At 34.1% G+C, this 18,861-nt stretch overlaps 1 protein-coding gene across 1 annotated transcript; it reads right to left on the bottom strand.

Annotated features, from left to right (window-relative positions):
• Positions 1-3,614: 3,614 nt before the first annotated feature.
• LOC139095693 (uncharacterized) lies at positions 3,615-6,653 on the bottom strand. Its single transcript, XM_070647136.1, has 6 exons — positions 6,639-6,653; positions 6,349-6,511; positions 5,971-6,266; positions 4,635-5,865; positions 3,975-4,562; positions 3,615-3,902 (listed from the first exon to the last, which is right to left on the bottom strand). The coding sequence occupies exons 1-6, from the start codon at positions 6,651-6,653 to the stop codon at positions 3,631-3,633; spliced, it is 2,565 nt and encodes an 854-aa protein (XP_070503237.1). The 3' UTR covers positions 3,615-3,630.
• Between the last annotated feature and the right edge of the window lie 12,208 nt (positions 6,654-18,861).

Raw genomic sequence — 18,861 nt, 5'->3', positions numbered from 1 at the left:
GTTTTTATTTTTGTTTAGCGAGGATTAATGTGAAGGAACATTCAGATTGGGGTGGAATTGGATTCGATTGATAAGAACTTCTTGCTAGGTGCTTGTAAGTTCATAAGTTAGCAGATACACCCAAAAGACACATTGCAGGAAGATTTTCCGAAATCTCGAAGATTTTTAGGACCAGGACATAATGTTTAGGACTTTTACAGTCTTTTATTGTCTTCTCTATTTCAGTGTACTACTCGATACATTATCTCGAATGATTTTTGACAGACCAACAATGACATACATCTTAAGTTCATTTTGATCAATCTAGTTTGTAGCCCAAATAGCACAAAGCGGTTAATTGATCTAAAATCCAATCCCAAGCTGGCATGATTCTGACATGGTGACGGATTTGATTCAAACCGACAACATGCCGACTACATGTTAATTTACAGTTATCACTAACAACACCGCTGGCAACCGAGCCTTGCCGAAATATGTACTTTAAAGAATCTACTTAAAGTTTTGGAAGTTGGCAGCCCTTATTCGACAAGAGGTAAACAAGACTAAATCAGACTTGTATCATTCAAGTTGCATTATCCAGTTCAGAATACTATAAAAGACTCTTTAATAATTAATATAACAGAGCTTTTTTTTTGGAAAATTCAACAAAACGGCTCAGTACAGCAGCCTTTTAGTCTAAATTCAAGCAACAAATTCTTATTTCCGTCTAAATATTTATAAAAATTTCAATTTCATCGTTTCGTCAATGCAGTATTTGCATTCAAAATGTTTCCATATGTTCTTATGTCTTCATTTCCTGATAAAATACAAAAAAAGTGTGAAATTTCATTTAAAAAGGAAGTAAAAGAAACTTTAAATATTTTTAAAATCCTTCCCAAAACAACAACATTGAAAAGCTTGTGAAAAGCAACAAAAATCACATCACATAACAAGCATATGTAGCATTTCGTATGATTTATTATAAAGTCTTGTATAAATAGAAAGTCAAGAGAGAATTTCTTATGAAAAAGCTCCGCGGAACAGCCTATTTTTTCCTGTTTTTTTGCTTTATTTTATTTTCATCTTGAGAATGTATGACAAATCTATTTATGAAAATGTCAAGTTGTGTGTATAAGAATCTCAAAAATAAATAGAAAGACAAAAAACAGGAAAATAATAGAAGAAGTTGGCATTTTTTGAGACAGAGTTGGAAGAACTGACATTCCCGAATAGCACAAGCGACTACTAACAGGCAAAGAGATTGCATTTAGGTATCATAGATGTATTTGTGTATTATAAAAGCGTAATTTGTGCCTGTTAGGGGTCAATTGACTTTGTATGGAAACGGACTCAGTTTAAATTCGACACCATGCCAGGATTACGCCGGTCCTAAGCTCGGATTTTTGATCTGAGGTATCTGGAATTAGGAAATAAAGGGTCATTTGCTATCTAGATGTGGTTTTTTGAGGGTTCTGAGCTAGAGATTTCTCGAATTTGAGCCAGAGATCTTGTTATAATCCCAAGCCACGCAATGTTATCGCTAAGACGTTGCTGTGTTGCCGACAAGGCGAGAAGATGCATTGATAGCTGCGTGATTTCGACCAATAATTACGAAAAAGATCTCGGGCTCGCCAATGAACTCATGGAAGGAAGCTGGTGAAAGAGACAATGCTGCATTTTGTATTATAAATTGGTATTAATTAGCCAACCATTTGACCAGTTTCAGACGACATCCTAGGGATGCCATGGATCACAATTGATCTGTAAGGCCTTATCCCTGACTTCCGTCTGCTAATTTCACATATCCAAATTTTCCGTAAGTTCTAGCTTTTTGGGTTCATCTACAAAATTTGATTATTGCAAAAAATGAAACTTGCCACATTTTGCTACTCGGGATTTGCACTTTATAGAATCTTAAGATTACACTAACTGAATAGCAGCTCTGCTACATGTTTCCTCATCCAATTTTTATCCAACCTTTCATTTCAAAAAATATAAAATTGGAAAGCAACTGAGTAACTAAACAAGAACAAGCACAACATTTCACAAGATACATCCACATGAGCACTAAGATAACAGCAATGTCAAAAAGATATGCAAAAAAACTGGCAAATGCCAAGGTGGGGGTGAAGTTGAAACAATGGAGGTAAGAAATCATGATACAAACAGACAATAAATTCCATTCCTTCATGTGTGTGTGTGTGATTTTCGGTTGTGTTTACTTATTCTTGAAAATTTTATTCATAAGAATGATAAATTACAGTACGCATCTCATTTTGTGACACTTTTTTGTCATCAAGAAAAATGACTTGTCGGAAAATTAGGATTATCAGAATGATAAAGGTAAGAAGAATGAAATAAATTGTAATAATATGCGAATGGGATGAAGGAATTTTTTATGCAAAATGATGAATAATATTTTGAGGCATTAAGCTTTTTTGAGTTTCTTGACTTTGATGTGTAATATTTAGTAGGGAGGATCTTTACAAGACACTCAAACTAGCTCTAGTTCACTTTCGGGTCCGTGTTATTAATTTATTTTTGAAATACTTGATAAATTTTAATATAACATGCAACATAAAGGTTCTGGTTCCTGCCCCTAACATACTCGTACATAACAGCATTACGTAGGACGGTTCTAATAGAATGTCAGTTAGATGCAAAACGGATAATTTTTACAAATTTTGTGATAAGGCTAGCAATGGAGTTAGATGAAAAGCTTTAGTCTCCACATTGGAACATAGTTCCAGTAAATAAGTAGGTATACCCGTAAATTAAGCTTACTTACATTTTCAGGTATTCAATCTTGTGGCTAAAATGAAATGAGTCCAGTTCTCTCTTAATTGGCATTTGAAGCTGAATCAGTTGCTAACCGGTTGGCAGTCATTAATACCAAGTATGACCCTAGTTCATAGTGCAGTCCAAAAACCATCTAAACATCCAAAAAGTCATAAATTTGAAGATTGAGACACTTATTTGACAATTGTGAAAATTGGACAATTTTCAAAAATTTTAACAATAATTTTATGAGTGCTGTGCAATAATAATTGTATAGAAAAATAACTTCAAGTTAGCATTGAGTCACTTCCTCTAACTACCCCCTCGATTGCTCAGTACATAAGAGCACTTACTTAAATTCTCTGTCCACACTTTGAACTAAAATTCCTTCAATTCTTTGAATATTCGTGCTTGGAAAGAGACACTAGTTTGCTAAATCACATCCAAGGGCAGTTCACAAGTTAAATGATAACCAGAAGCTTTAAAAGCTACTTGGCGCGGAACAGTGATTATAAGAACGCTTGACATGAAATTAAGAAGGAGTGGGCTCGACTCTAACTCGGGTTTTATGACAGAGAAGTGTCCATTCTCTTCTATAACCTTAGTTAAAGTAAGGAAGGTCATGGATCCCCCAATTAATCTTATCCAGTCAGCAAAACAACTAAATAAAACAAAAAATTGTCAATTCCAACATGGCAAATTATTTTATTCCAAATACCATCTTAAATGCACAACATCAAACAAAAAACCAATCATCATAAAATTCAATCATTTTATTTTATTTTATCTAAAAGAAACTGCTCTAAATTCATTTCCATGTCCAATAGACAGTAACACATAAAAGAGAAAAGCAAAAATACATCCATAATCATTTTATCTCTTCAATTGCGATGTGACAGACTGAACCATAAGCTGTTCATGTGCTGACAATTGTACATTATCTTGAAACTCATAACGTTGACTGATTTGAAGCCATGCTCGTTCTGGTGTCAATGACATTGGTGTTTGTAACCAATTCATATAATCAACATTCATTTGTCCAGTAAGCAATTGGTCGAATGGCTGATGTCCAATATGAAACATTAAAGTCAATAGATTCGTTTTCTCTTCTGTTATTTTCTGACCTGGATATTGATCGTTTGGATCTATACGATGAGAAAAAAAATAATTGAAAATTCTTTTCATGCATGGAATAAATCATGATTCATTATTCTCACCTGGATCCACATCACTAACATTTAACTGTTGTAATAAAAATTCCACATTATACTTGATGTATTTATACATCATTTTAACACTTTGCTTGCCCACACTTGTCGTAAGCACATCACTAGCTAGTACTTCAGATATATAATCAGCATTTTCAACGTCATATTCTTCATCGGAACGTGCCTCATGTGGTGCTGATGCACCAACATCTAAATCATCACGATCGACATTATTTGGATCTAAATCTGACTCAAGTGTACGCATTCGCTTTTGACTTTCAACAGATTGATTTACGAGTGAATTTAGTAATTCCGTATGCTTATTATCCTCATCTATAGCACAAATGCATTCAGCTAGAACTTGACATACGGAACGTTTTGAACGTACAACAACATTTGGATCGACTTCATTAGTTGCAATAGGTACATCACCTTCGGGCTCTTCAAATGATGCACATTCCAATAGTTTTGTATATAATGCACAGAAAAGTATTTGAATAAGTACGGAATCACCGAGTGGTTTTATGTCGGCTGGAAGTATCTCAACAATGCACATTATAACTGTGTATAGACAATCAGGTATTGCATCCCACATTTCTATTGTAAATTGAACAAAATGGAAGTGAATTTTTTCGAGATTAAGACAATGTTTAAGTCACACAAACTCACCTGAAAAGCATGTTATAGCCAATGCCATCGATTGATAATTACTAGCACCTGTTTGCATCGCCGATATCAACATGTGTGCAATTGGATCCAATATTGGATAAACTAAATGTATAATAGCCTCAAGCCATGGCGGACGCTTTTGATTCCAAACTTGACGACGATCCAAACAATGTGCCCAATTTTTTATTTGACTCTTATCCAATGCCGATATTAATGTACGATTTATATCGCTAACTTTTCCCGTCATTATCACAATATAGCTTAATGCCAATATTGTTTGATAATTTGTCTGCTTATATGGATCTTTTTGTGTTGCTGCCCACTCAGCTATATCTTTACACTCTTTTCCGCACAAAAATCCATCACATTTTGTCCTTAGGCCTTCTTGATTCATGCATGGCTGCATGTGACTGTCAACAAACTCATCGCATGTTGGCAAATATTTCATAAGATGATGAAAAATTATTTGCGATAAGTGTGCGTCACGCATGAGAAGAACTTTAATAAGAAGTGGCCAATTTGCTTGCGGCGATGCAAGTAAAACTTTAAGTTCAATTGTGAGTGCAGCAAATGTGCCAAATTCACTGACCTTTGTCGCAAGGTGACCATTTAAATTTGGTGGAAACATTTGTGGCCATGCATAAATAAGCCACGGACTTGGATATCCTTTACGTGGTATAAACATACCAACTGACTGCGTTCCTTTTTTTAAAAGCTTATAAAGTATGCCAATTGGAGCACCACGCAGCAATAAACAACAGAAAAGTTCATGACATTTTGCATGAATATCACGAATAATTTTACTTTGATTCGTGATATTGAGGCCAATGTATGCCTCACCATGCTCACAAATCGATGGTAAAAGTTCAGCGACACATAGTAAAATATTTGAAATGTCAACAAGCAATAATTGAGACCGTGCCTTACTCGGTGCCGTTTGTGTGTATCTTACTGTGAGAATTGTTAAAGTTTCATTCAACATTCCAGCAAATACCCTCTGTGCCATACTTGGTGGCACGGAATTCCATAAATCTTGTCGTGTTCCCTTCATGTACAGCCACCACATTTGTATTGTGTAGCTGCCACGCTCTGATTCAAAAAATGGTTGAGTTGATTCCCAGTGAAGACAATCGGCGTCTTGGATGATGTAGAGCGTTAGAAGTCGACAATGGAGATCTAAAAGTCGTTCAGCAAGTGCTTCTGTCATTTCCGAGAATTGCTTGTAGCTTAACTAAATTAGATGGGATATAGAGTAAATTGTGAGAATTTTATGAGACATGAAGCTTGAATTGACTTCTTCCTCATCAGACCAGTCCGTAACATCAATCGTACTCACCTTCAACGATCCACCCTTATCATCACCCTTCGGCGGGCACATTGTCTTGTTAACATTTTGCAAATACACATAAAGTGAGTTTTTTATGAGTGCAGCAGCGCCAATTGTTGCTGTCAATACCGATAAATCAGCATGATCCAATGCCTCTTGCGATAATGTATGTATATGCTCCAATAAACTATCTGTTGACTTTGTTGTCAATGACACAAATTTTTCTGGATCAGATGATTTAACAATGCCACCACAGCCAGTGAGATTGGCGTCATCATCTCTGTCGTCGCCATCATCATTGATTTCTATGTGATGGATATGTGGGTTAATGAGAATTTATGTAACATGAAATGAATCAAGGATTAATAAATTTGAGCAATTTTATACCTGACAAGTCTAACAAGCCCGAGTGTCGACTATATGCTGCAAAGTATTCATCCTCAAGCCACAAACATATTTTTACAGACGCAAATGATGCATAACGTGGAAAATCAAGACGTCCGCCAACAATTCCAGAACAAATTGTTTCCTGTAGGACGACTTGGTTTTGCTGGGGATGGAAATGGAGCGGAATGGGAATTTTAAAGGGATTTTGGATGTAGAAACTCAAAAATTTGAGATATAGTGACTTAATGCTATTAAAATTCAGAAAAAAGGAAGTTCTGTCCAAAACTCACCTCATAGTACTCCATGTCGCGCTGCAACAGGATAGGAATCCTGTCCATCAAATTACCTTCTTCCATCACCTCCATGGCTGCAAGCAAAGTCTCTTCCTATATATAGCACTCAAAAACTGTTGTTTTGCTATTCCAGCTGGAATTTTTGTGACTGAATGAACAGGAATTTCGAGCAGCATAAAAATTCAAATGTATTGATCAAATATCAAGTCCTGTTGCTATGACAAAATCATTGAATTATGAAAATGTAGGTGAAGTATTTAGAACAAAAATTGACATGCTTCATATTTAAATTCATTGTGCTTAATATTTATTCATCACACTCAGATCCTTATTCTTTCATATCCAAACAAATATGAGCAATATCGAATGAATGCAAATGTCATATTCACCGGTTGCATATGACTACGATGATGATGATGATGTGGATTTTTTTCCTTACTTCTACTTCTTCTTTTGTTTGCAGATTTTATTCTTCTATAAGATAATCAAGTAAACGAGAATGCTTCAAAAAATATTTTCCACATCATGATGATAAATTTTCAACTCTATCTGTACTTTTTCATGTGTTGGGAGGAAAATACAAGTTGGAAAATTTTCTGGAGTGGCTGTTTTTAGTGAGGATTTGAGTGTTGAATGCATTTGTGGGTTTGCACTTTTGATGAAGGTTTTGAAGAAACTATTACTCATTTTTCCTACTTTCAGAGTTGCTAAACATGCATTTGTACAGTTTTTGCCTGCCGCAGATGCCTGTTTTGCAACTCTTCCTACTTGAATAGGTATTTTTAGTCACAGTTTTCTGAGTGGACGACTTAACAAAATGTTCAATTAATAATTGGACCTTCGGTCGACTGATGGCATCTGTTATAGAACCTTAAGGCTAGCAGTTGGCCTCTGATTTGGGTTCCATAAGTAGACATCTTCTGAACTTTATATGGACTCCAACTTCCTACCACGATACTCAATCTTGAGAATATGAACCTACGGACGTGGATATTCACTGGTTTGGATTATTGAGACCTAGACCAAGACATCTAAGTCAACGAAAATTCTTCAAAATCTAGACTTTGGGAAACCCTGCTTGTGACAGTATGTTAAGAGCTTTTATTTCATCACTACGTGATTCAATTGTGAGTCAATCCCCAACGGAAGCCACAATTTGACTTGACATTAAATTTGAGTCGACTTTGTGCTCTACGGATAGATAAAGCTCAATAAGTGAGTGTGAACTTGATTTACGGACACTTGCAGTGTTCGAAGTTTTTAGAGTCCTGTTTTATCTGCTTTACTTACTTACTTACTAACTTTGCTGTCTGGATAGATCAATTATGAGTCATGTCTTCCTTAAGATGGCTATTGGAATTGGTCCTATAGCTGGTTAATAATTATGCCTTAATTTCGACTGACATTTCAATTCTTATATTATAACTCCTTAAATCTTAATATTCCCGTTGTAAGTCCTCAAAAGAGCAATTGATTCTTCATTTTAAAATTTCATGCGCAAGTTTGACTTGTACATTTAAGTCAAGCAAACTCTTGAGACCATGAAAAGACTAGACACAATGGAATTGCATAATCCTCCAAAACAGCATTACCACTTTACTCATCCTTACAATTTCACTGCTAACAAATAAAGAAAAATATTTTTTTTTTCTTAAAAAAATTACAGCTATTCAGGGAAATATGAGTTGTAAGTAAAGACAGAGTTATTTTCTTCCCTTAATATCACTTTATCTCATTGTTCGTTTATTTCCCATCCAATTCCTTCTTTTTCTCCTTTTATGGAATTGAATGTGAATGCTTCTTTACTTCACTTAGGATATAAACTTTCTCATTTCTTAGTCTTCCTCAATATTTTTTTCATTTTCATTTTGAAATAGTTTTCAGAATGATGAAAAAAAAAATTACAGCTTCTTTATTGGACAAAGATTTGCAAAATGAGATGAAATTTCTTTGAAGACTTACTTTGCGTTTGTATTTTTTGCGAATGAAGAAAACTTAATCAGTCAAAATTAAATTTGAAAATCATAAAATTGGTATAAAAGGAAAATGGATGTTCAGGGTGAGTTAATTGCAAAGGGAGTTTTGGATTATGTTTCATTCACTAATAGACAATGTACATGCTCTCGAGAGCTTGATTTCCTAAAATATACTAATTGAGCATGCTCGCGAGCCCTTACTCTGCTCTTAAGAGCTTACTATTTGCCTTCGTTTGATGCAGTTTTTGTGATAAATTCCTTCGTAATTTTGAAGTGGGCTTTTGTGGACCGTGAACATCAATGAAAATTTTAAGCTTTCTTTTCATGGTAAAAAAGCGCTAAGACAAACATTTATCATATTAAACAGCGAACCCAAGATTGTTGTTGTTTCATGTCTTGTAAGTGTACAATTGACTTTAGACTAGGTTTCGTCCAAAATTGCAGGCTCTAGCTTTAATCGACCTCGAGGATTTTAGAAAAATATCGGGAAACTTTTGGAAAAAATCGGGATATTTCTAAATTTGGCACTATTGGGATTCATTTGGTTCAAAATTTGTCAAAAATTCCAATATTTGTATCGAATTTTCGACTCTTTGACATTTTGAGGCTTTGTCGGGACACAGCAGCAAGGTTAAAAAGTAGAGCAGCGTCCTGGCAAAAATACAGCAGATGGTCACACTAAACTTGAGTCAACTTCCAATTCTGAATAATATTACCTTACACATTGACAGACCTTGTCAATATTGCTAACATTCCCAGACATCATTTTCATTTCCAACTAAAATGTTGGAATATACAACAAAATATCTACAGATCATTCGCATTTACTTGTCTATTTATTTCTTTGTCTGTTTGCAAATAAATATTTTGAATGAAATTCCATTCATAAAAATGAAAAAAATTGATGAGAAAAAGTACAAAAGAAGTCTTCATCCAGAGATTACTGAAATGATATTGGAATTTTTCCTTATACGAAATTGCAAAATTGAAATGCCTTCAAACTATTTCGTAGTTTTGATTCATCATCATCGACTTGATTACTCATAATAAATGTAATCCAAGTGTTAATTAAATTTTAACACCTTCGAATTCGTCGACGGCATTTTTAGATCATTTGTCACATTATGTACCAGAAAGTGATTCATTATGGCAAATAATGATGTTTAATATGGAATTAAGCAATATTTAAGTTGCGGATTTTATGTACATACTAACTTACTTGCAAAAAATAGCTTACAAGATCGATGACCGTACAGCCAATGAATTATCAACAAGAAATCCAGCAATCCATGGCTTTTTGTACAAAATTTTAAGGTTGCAGTAAGTAAGTAAGCAATCCATGGCCTCTCTCAAATGTCACCTAAAGCTGGTTCTATTGCCGGCTTCTGCCTGTTAATTGTCGATACGTTAAAGTTATGAAAATACAAAGTAATCTATAGAGTGCTCCCAGCAAGCTACGAGGAGAGGGTAAAGAGATGCAGCCATAAATTACCAAAACGTCCCTAAATTGCGATCTTTAATTACTTACTTTGCTGGCCTTACAAATCAATTGTGATCCATCTCCTCTCTCAGATGATGCCAAATGATTGATCTTTTGCAGTCTATTGTCTGTCTATTTCCAATATAAAGTGCATTATTGCCTCTATCGACAGCTTTTTGGTCATCCATGAGCCTTTTTACCATCTTCACAGTAAGTTTTAAAGACCTTATTTAATGGAGCTATTACAGGTTTTCTAAATGTTTGCAATAACACCCTGGTGAATCAATGACTCCCTAGTGACCATCTAGATAGCACAACCAAACGCAATCCCAGATCTCAGCTTCCTGATTACCAGAGCTCGAAGTCGAGTCGAGTCGACTTGAGTCGCCTCAAAAACAATCGGTCCGACTCGAGTCGACTTCAACTATATCGACTTCGAGCTCTGCTGATTTCCCATACGAGCTAGACCAAAACGTCGATAATTCACACAAGCTTCTAGAAATTTTCAATTCCAAACTTCCATCAAAGCATGCATCTCATAACCAAAAACAGCAAATATCATCTCATAAATAATAAACATTCATTCACAACGTGGCACAGAACTTTTTATTCCTCTTTCAATTTTCATTTATTTCTCCCATAATTCCAACAAATCATTTGAATCCATAAAAAAAAAGTATAAATGAAAAAAAAAAAGGAATCAAAAAATTTATTTAACAAGTCCCAATTTTACAATTTTTTTGAAACCTGTACCGCAGAATGCTTTCAGCATTTTATCATTACGCTAAGTTTTGCTAGAGAGAATTCAACGCTGATGCCGGAATATGAAATTAGAATGAAAATAATATCAGAGATTTTTATTTTAAATTGCTTCCGTTTTTCATTTTTTTTTTTCTTGTTGAATTCAGAGTGTGGCTGTTTCAAAAACGACCGTTAAGCTTTTTGAAAAAAATTTTTTGTTGTTAAAATTCAAATTATTTTTGACCGTTATTTTTACATTTTTCGTAACGTTAATTTTTATTTTAAAATAAGTTAAGTTCGAAATGTTCGAATTTATCGACAATCTTGAAATGTCGAAAAACTCAAATTTGAGGCGGCCACACCCTGGTTGGAATTATTATTTTTTTTTTTGCCATATTTTCATGTTTTTTTTTACGTTTCGGAAGGAATAGGAGGAAAATATGATAAAAATGAGAAAAAAAATTTTCCAAATGCGATATCAGAGAAATATAAACGATGCCATTATGCTCGCGGATAAAGAAGAATGAGAAATATGGAGAAAAAAATGAAAATTTTTTAGGAAAAAAATGAATGCAATTTATTTTTAGTTTATTTATGCAATTTGAGATAGATGATGGAAATCATGAAAGTGCTCAGTTTTATTTTAATAATAGAAAATTAATTTTATGTCAGAGAATTTTGAGAAATATTCAAAATAAAGTTTGTCAACTTCCTTGATACCTACTTGATATGAAATCATTTAAAATGACACAAATGCTCTGCATCCAGTTAGTGCAGAGATGGAAACAACATTAATTTAGCATCCATAAATAAGACTATCATGAGTCCGTTTGGCATCCTTATGACTGCCAAAAAAAGGCGGCTTTCATTTGGCTTTAATAGCTTCATGACGAAGTCAACTTCATTTGTGTAGCTCGAAAAGCACATAGTTAAATAAGATTTAAAGCCAAGGTTTGAATTTACAAATTTACAAATCTAGATTAAGGACAATAGCTCGTTATTTCACTATTCATCCTAACAGACAAAGAGACTGCTTTAAATACTTTAGTGGTCTTTATGTAACTATCTCAACGAAAACATCAAATAAGAAACCGAAGCTAAATATCTGGGAATGATAATCAACAAGAGAATGACATTAAAGCAGCATGCAGAATATGTGACCAGCAGAGCTCACACTGCACTAAGACTACTTTATGCCCTCATTAGCAGGAAATCACATCTCGACGTTCGAAACAAACTTCTCATCTACAAGCTAGCCGTGAGACCCATCTTCACATACGGCTGTTTCCAGCATTTGAACGGATGGCAAAAACACATCTACAAAAACTACAAGTACTACAAAACAAACTCTTGTGAAATGTTCCCAAAACTCACACAGAAGCAAAAATAAACTCTATTGGTGACTAGGTCGGAAAGTTGCAAGCATATTTCAACACTCGTAATGCATCGCGAAATAGGTTTCATGGATGTCATAAGTATGTTATCTTTTAAAAATAGAAATGAGTAACTCTGGCGTAACTCTAACTTGGTGCTGAATTAGGTTTATACCAATATCTATGTCAATATCACACTATTATTTCATAAAAATATCACGACTTTTGTCATTTTCCACGAATTTTCAACTGATAATCAACATAATTTGCCAAATCTATAAATAAACCTTAAATAACAAATCATTTCTAAAATTAGAAAATGAAAATGAAAGGAAATTTTTAGCAAGTCAAGATGTTAATTGATGAATAATTTTAATAATAAATTTCAGACAACTTCCGGATGATAAAAGAAGACTCAAGCCTTATTCAATAGGTACTGTCAGGCAACTTCCTAGAGACAACATCAAAAGTCCTCAATTAAAACATCAAATGGGAAACCGAAGCTAAATATCTGGGAATGATAATCGACAAGAGAGTGACATTAAAGCAGCATGTAGAATATGTGACCAACAGAGCTCACACTGCACTAAGACTACTTTATCCCCTCATCAGCAGGAACTCACATCTCGACGTTCGAAACAAACTTCTCATTACAAGCTAGCCGTGAGACCCATCTTCACATACGGCTGTCCAGCATATGAACGGATGGCAAAAACAGTTACCTAGAAAAACTACAAGTACTACAAAACAAATTCTTGAGAATTGTTCTCAACAAAAATAAGATATGAAAGGATATCAGATCTACATACTGAAGCAAAAATACCCTCTATTGAGGATACGTCGGAAAGTATGCAAGCGAACTTCAACACTCGTCTTGCGTCGCGAAACAAACCGAATAAACCACAACATAAATTAAAGCAAAACAATTTCAAAATAAAATCAAAAACTAAGTGATGAAGGCGATAAGTCAGAATTGTCTTTAAAAATTTAAATACAAATAAAATGTATCCAAACTTTGTACATAATTAAGTTAAAAATTTAAAATGAATAAAAAGTTTATTTTCAAAAATTGATGAAAAAAAATAAATCAGACAACTTCCGATGTAAAATGTTGTATGAATCAGTTTTAATGTTGTGAGGAATCTCCATAAAATCACCAATTAGCACATCAAGTGTAATAGTATAGTAAATTAACACATCTAAGCGTCTTAGTGCCGCTCATATAAAATGTCAGACATTGATGAATTTTTTGCCAGTTTTGTGTGAATTAAATAGAGATAAAGATCTCAAGAACTAGATAGAATAATAAAAAATTTCAATTCTTAAGGAAAAAGTTGTTAATAAAAATTAAATAAATATTACAATTTAAATCATTTACTGTCAATAAAGTGTAATAAATTGAATATGAAGTTCTTAAATGTAAGTGAATAAGTTGAAATGAAAAACAATAATGGATTCATATTACGCAATAAAGCAAGAACTCGTGACTTAATATAAAAAATTGTTGTATTTGATTAAAGTGCAATTTTTAGTGTTTGTAAAGTACTCAAAGAACTTTCGAAATTGATGCAATGGTTAAAATACCGTAATTTCGGATATGTCCTTGTTAAAATTGCAATTTCCTCAATTTTACATGAAATAATAGTGAAAATTGAAAAAAATGTGTTTAAAATTCATTGAAAATTTTTGAAAATTGTCAAAATTTTGAGGAATATTGAGGAATTTTGACAAAAATTAAAGGATTCCTAAAATTTCTATCATTTTTGAAGTGGACAGAGTATTATTTTACTCGCTTTATGTCAATATTCTAATATTCTAAAACTCAAAATAGACCAAAAGCATTCTAAAAGTGCGAAACTTAGGGTAGCCTCAGGCCACCCATGTACATTGGAGTGTTTGGTTCAATAACTCCCATGAACAGCTCATAATGTACATAATAAGTGACAAAAGCTTATGTGTCTGACCCCAAATTGTACCTTATTATGGGATCTGTAGCATTTATTAGCTCTACACATTAAAAAGACACGAGTATGTCGTAAACTCAGATGTATTCTGCAATGCTTCCTTAAATTGGAGTATCCAGGGATTTTTTGAATGTCCGATCCAACTTTCAATATGTCACTATATTTACTCAATGTCCAGTTGGAGAATATACCAGACTTTACTAATTACTTTCTCAGATAATATTTTCTACATTTTATTTATGTTAACAACCCTGATCATAGATTTAATACAAAATAATTTTTTTAATGTCTGTCACTTATAAGCCGTAATTATATTTACTCATCTTATTTTGACTATTTAAGATTTGACAATTTAAACCGAGTCTCGATGTTGCAATAATTATGTACCAAATAGACTAAGATCTTCACTAAGTTCTAAATAAATATAAAATAATTCCCAAAATCCTAACTTACAGATCGCATTCATCATACTCCTCATACATCAAGTACATCCCTTCCCAGCATCAGACGAAAGCTCTACAGAAGCAGACACCACCACTACAGAAGCTGCAACCACCACAGAAATTCCAACAACCACACAAATACCAGATGATAATGAAACCACAAAAACTCCCAAAACTTCCGACAAGGATGTCATAACTATAGAAGAATTCATTGCATTTCTGTCACTTCCAGATGACAAAGTTGAAAAATCGACAAAAGTGAAAAGGGAGGCGCCAACAGATGAAAATAAAGTTGTTGCAAAAAGAGCTTTGGTTTTTAGGTGAGATTTGCGGACATCCATCAAAAAATGTTGATTTACTAAATTCATTTAAATTTTTAGACCAATGTTTGTGTATAAACAGCAAGAAATCAAGCGTCAACGACTTCAAGAGCAGCGTAAAACAACCAGACGACCAGTACGAACCCGTCCACCAACTTATGGCGGAAATCAACCAATCGGTTAAATCAGCAGCCAAAAAACCTTCATTAAAGCCTTAATTCATAAGAATTTTTATTGATTAACCAAAATACCTGAGCATCACAGCAACATTTGATTAGCAGGAACGCTTTAATTTATTACTATGTCTAAGAATTTTTGTGATAATTTAATTAATTTATTTAATTTTTTTTGTAGAAAAATGTCAATAAAAATATGTCTATAAGATTTATTCTAATAAGCTGCGACATTGAGAATATTTTTCCATTGTGTCAATTCCGTCATAACTTTTAATACATGTGAGTAATCAGTCTCACAAAATTTACAGGAAAGAATGAAGTGATAATTGAATTCTAAGTGATATTTTATTAGTTAGCGTTTGCTAATTTAAATTGTTGGGTAAAGTTGGTATTGAGTGGATGGATTTGGACGTGATGTTATGAATTGAATGATTTAAATGCTTTGTTGGATTTAATTATAGATCACATCAGAGGTGTAGCTAGAGGGGAGTTAGGGACCCTATTTACGAATTTTAAATGCTTACTTTCTTACTTTGCTGGCCGTATCGATCAGCTGTGATCTAAGGCCTTTCACAATTGACGTCTAAAACTGACTCAATTGCTGGGTGCCCTTTGCTAATTGCTAATACTAAGGACTATACTGTCACAAACCTGCTGGTATTCAGAATGTATCTAAATTTGACTATCAAGCTGGTTTGACTATCAATTGACTTTAACTAAAGATACCGAACTGATAAATCTCATTCCCGAACAGCACTACGTATTCGAAAGGGCACCACAGCTTCGCAGTAATAACGATAATATACGAAATTTCTTTGACGGCTGATTACTTACTTACTTACTTCGCTGGCCGTAGAGATCAACTGTGATCCATGGACTTCCTCAGATGTCGCCTAATGCTGGTTATATTGCCGGCTTCCGGCTGATTATTGTGACTAAAAATCCGATTCGCCGCATTGTGTCGCTCGAGATTATTTTTAATTGTTTCTAGTCATTCTTGATTGTTTTTGGTCATTTTGAATCCAATGGATATTGAAATTTACCGTGATTTCTCTGACTGTTTTGAAATTAGAGCATGTCATTACTGTACCATGTCAATTGCTCCTAGTCTCTTGCAAATAGAAACATTTGCAAACTTGTCATATGATTGATGTTATTATCTGAGTAGCAAAACAGGCAGCTTTGACAGACCAAATCCGTACAAATTCTTGATAATTTATATGGTGCTTCCTACAGAGCTATTCAAATTATCAAGAAATTGTACGAAAAGCTGCCTGTTTTACAATTCTGGCTATTATTGCTATCATATAACAATATTCCAGGAATAATCAGCTTCATCAAGCTGAAACCCGAATGACAAACCAGATATATAATCATAAAAGACAATTTCCCAAGTCACATAGAACAGGAAATCCAATAAATTCACATTAAAAATTCCTTCAGTCGCGATGATATTTAATGAAATATGGGAATAAGAGATGCAGCTTAATCCCTCTCACACACTTTAATCCTCAATCATGTTAGTCATAAAACAGTAAAGTTTAAAATTGATGTTTGATGTTCGAAGGAATTTCCTTCAATGTTTTTGCATGCATTTGAGATTTTTTTCTTAGGAAGGAAGCTTCTTTCTTGTTCTGTAAAGTGGAAAAAGAAATTTTATTTTAGCTTAAGCTTTCTCTTTTTCACGAAATAGACGGAAGTAAAGGAAAAGAGGAAGAAACTTCATCCACAAAATGTTACAACAAAAATCCATTTTCCAAATTTAGCTGCAAACATTTTTATTTTATTTTCTCCTGTTAAACTTGGTGAAAGTTGTAATTGTTTAAGTTTCACATTTTTTATTTTGGAAGGGATTCATTCATAAGTGACATTTTGGAATTAGGGACGTAGATGGTTGTTGATTTTGATTTAATTTCTGTTATGGAATGCAAAAATTGAGGGTTTTTGGGATTTTTGTTCTTAATAAATTCAACAATTTTCTCGAAATAAAATATGAGGATTTGAACCCACAATCCTTATGCAAAAAATTTCCATTATTTGTATCATCTCAATTGTTTAGTCACAAAAACATGAATATTTTAACTTAGCATTTTGCTACAATAATTCAAGTAAATCTGAAGTTCAGCCGAAGTTGGATCGGTCCCATGAACCACGTCCTGGGTTTGAACCTGGATCAAAACGAAAATGTTCAAAATTTGTCAAAAATTCTAACATTTGTAAGGAGTTTTGGACTTTTTGAAATATCGGGACATTTTGAGGCTTTGTCGGGACACAGCTGCAAGGCTAAAAAGTACAGTAGCGTCCCGGCAAAAATACAGCAGATTGCCGCTCTACACTTAGCTCAACTCCACCAAACACCAACCTGAATTCAAACCACATATCGGAATCAAATGAGGCTCAGGTTAAGTTAGGGTGCATTGAGCAAGCAAATCGCGATCATTAACTTCAAGCTAGAAATCAAATTGAAGCTTCAACAAAGCTTTGAGGGACTGAATGTAGTAACAAGAGACCTTCAAAGAAGCTTCATTATATAAGGTTTTCAAATCAGATTTTCTAGATGGTATAAGTGCTCTTGGACGACCAAAGAAATTTTGGAAAGATGATGTTGATAAAGAAGTGAGTTTGCACTTGGTGCTAGGAAATGACAAGTTGAAGCCTGTTTAAGGTGTCATCTGAAGAAAATCATGGATTACAATTGATCTGTACGATCAGCAAAGTAAGTTAGTTTTGTAAAATAGCTTCAAACTAGGTTTAGACATCAGCTGAGAGTGTCCATGAGTCATAGCTGATTTATACAAGCAACGAGTAAGTCTATAAGTCAGCAGCTTCAATTCTCCGATCCCAAAAAACCAGACGTCATTATTAAACATCCCCAAAGCTTTCTTAAAAAGAACTTTTGCATTTTCTCTAAAACCAAGATTTTTTTCTCTCTTTTCCTTCCTTTTTTACTTCCCATCTTTTTGGATTGTTTGTATTTATACATACAATTGTGTGAAATTGAACTTTTGAAAGCTATTAAACTCAGCCGATGCTGTTGAAATGAAGAAAGAAAAAGTTCTCAAGTGAATCTGGATAAAAAGTTTATTTTCTTTGAATTTTTATTTTTCTTTTAGATGGCAAATGAAATTTTTGTCAAGCATGGATTGCTGCAAATGTGCTCTGGTTGAGATACAAAAAGTTGTTTAGCCCGAGTGGCACATTACGGCAATGGAAGCCATGCGATAGACCAGTTGTGGGCAACATATGTGACACGACACACTATTGTGGCACGACACACTAATGTGGCACGACACACTAATGTGGCATGACACACTAATGTGATCCGATACACTATTGTGGCACGACACACTAATGTGGTACGATACACTATTATGGCACGACACACTAATGTTGCGCGACACACTAATTTGATACGACACACTAATGTGACACGACACACTAATGTGCCGTCAAAAATGTTTGGAAATGCCATGAACTGTATGCCTTGTGCAGTACCGATCGAAGGTTCTCACCAAGGTTCCGCGAAAAATAGAAGGTTGCCGACCATCGTGATAATAGATTGAAATGATCGTCCATGCAACTTAAAGTATAACGCTTTCACTGATGCCACAATGACAAAACATTGCCCCCTACGTTGCCGTGGTATTGCTTAAAAAATATGACAACCACATGACACTGCAACGTAGCTGCCATACGGCTGCCTCATAACATTGATGTGCTGCTCGGATAGGGATTAAAATTTATTTA

Source organism: Chironomus tepperi, unplaced genomic scaffold (genome assembly GCF_022539635.2).
Source record: "Chironomus tepperi strain 1889 unplaced genomic scaffold, CSIRO-AGI_Ctep_v1 contig_373, whole genome shotgun sequence".
Lineage (NCBI taxonomy): Eukaryota > Metazoa > Arthropoda > Insecta > Diptera > Chironomidae > Chironomus > Chironomus tepperi.
This window is presented reverse-complemented; position numbering and strand designations above follow the sequence as displayed.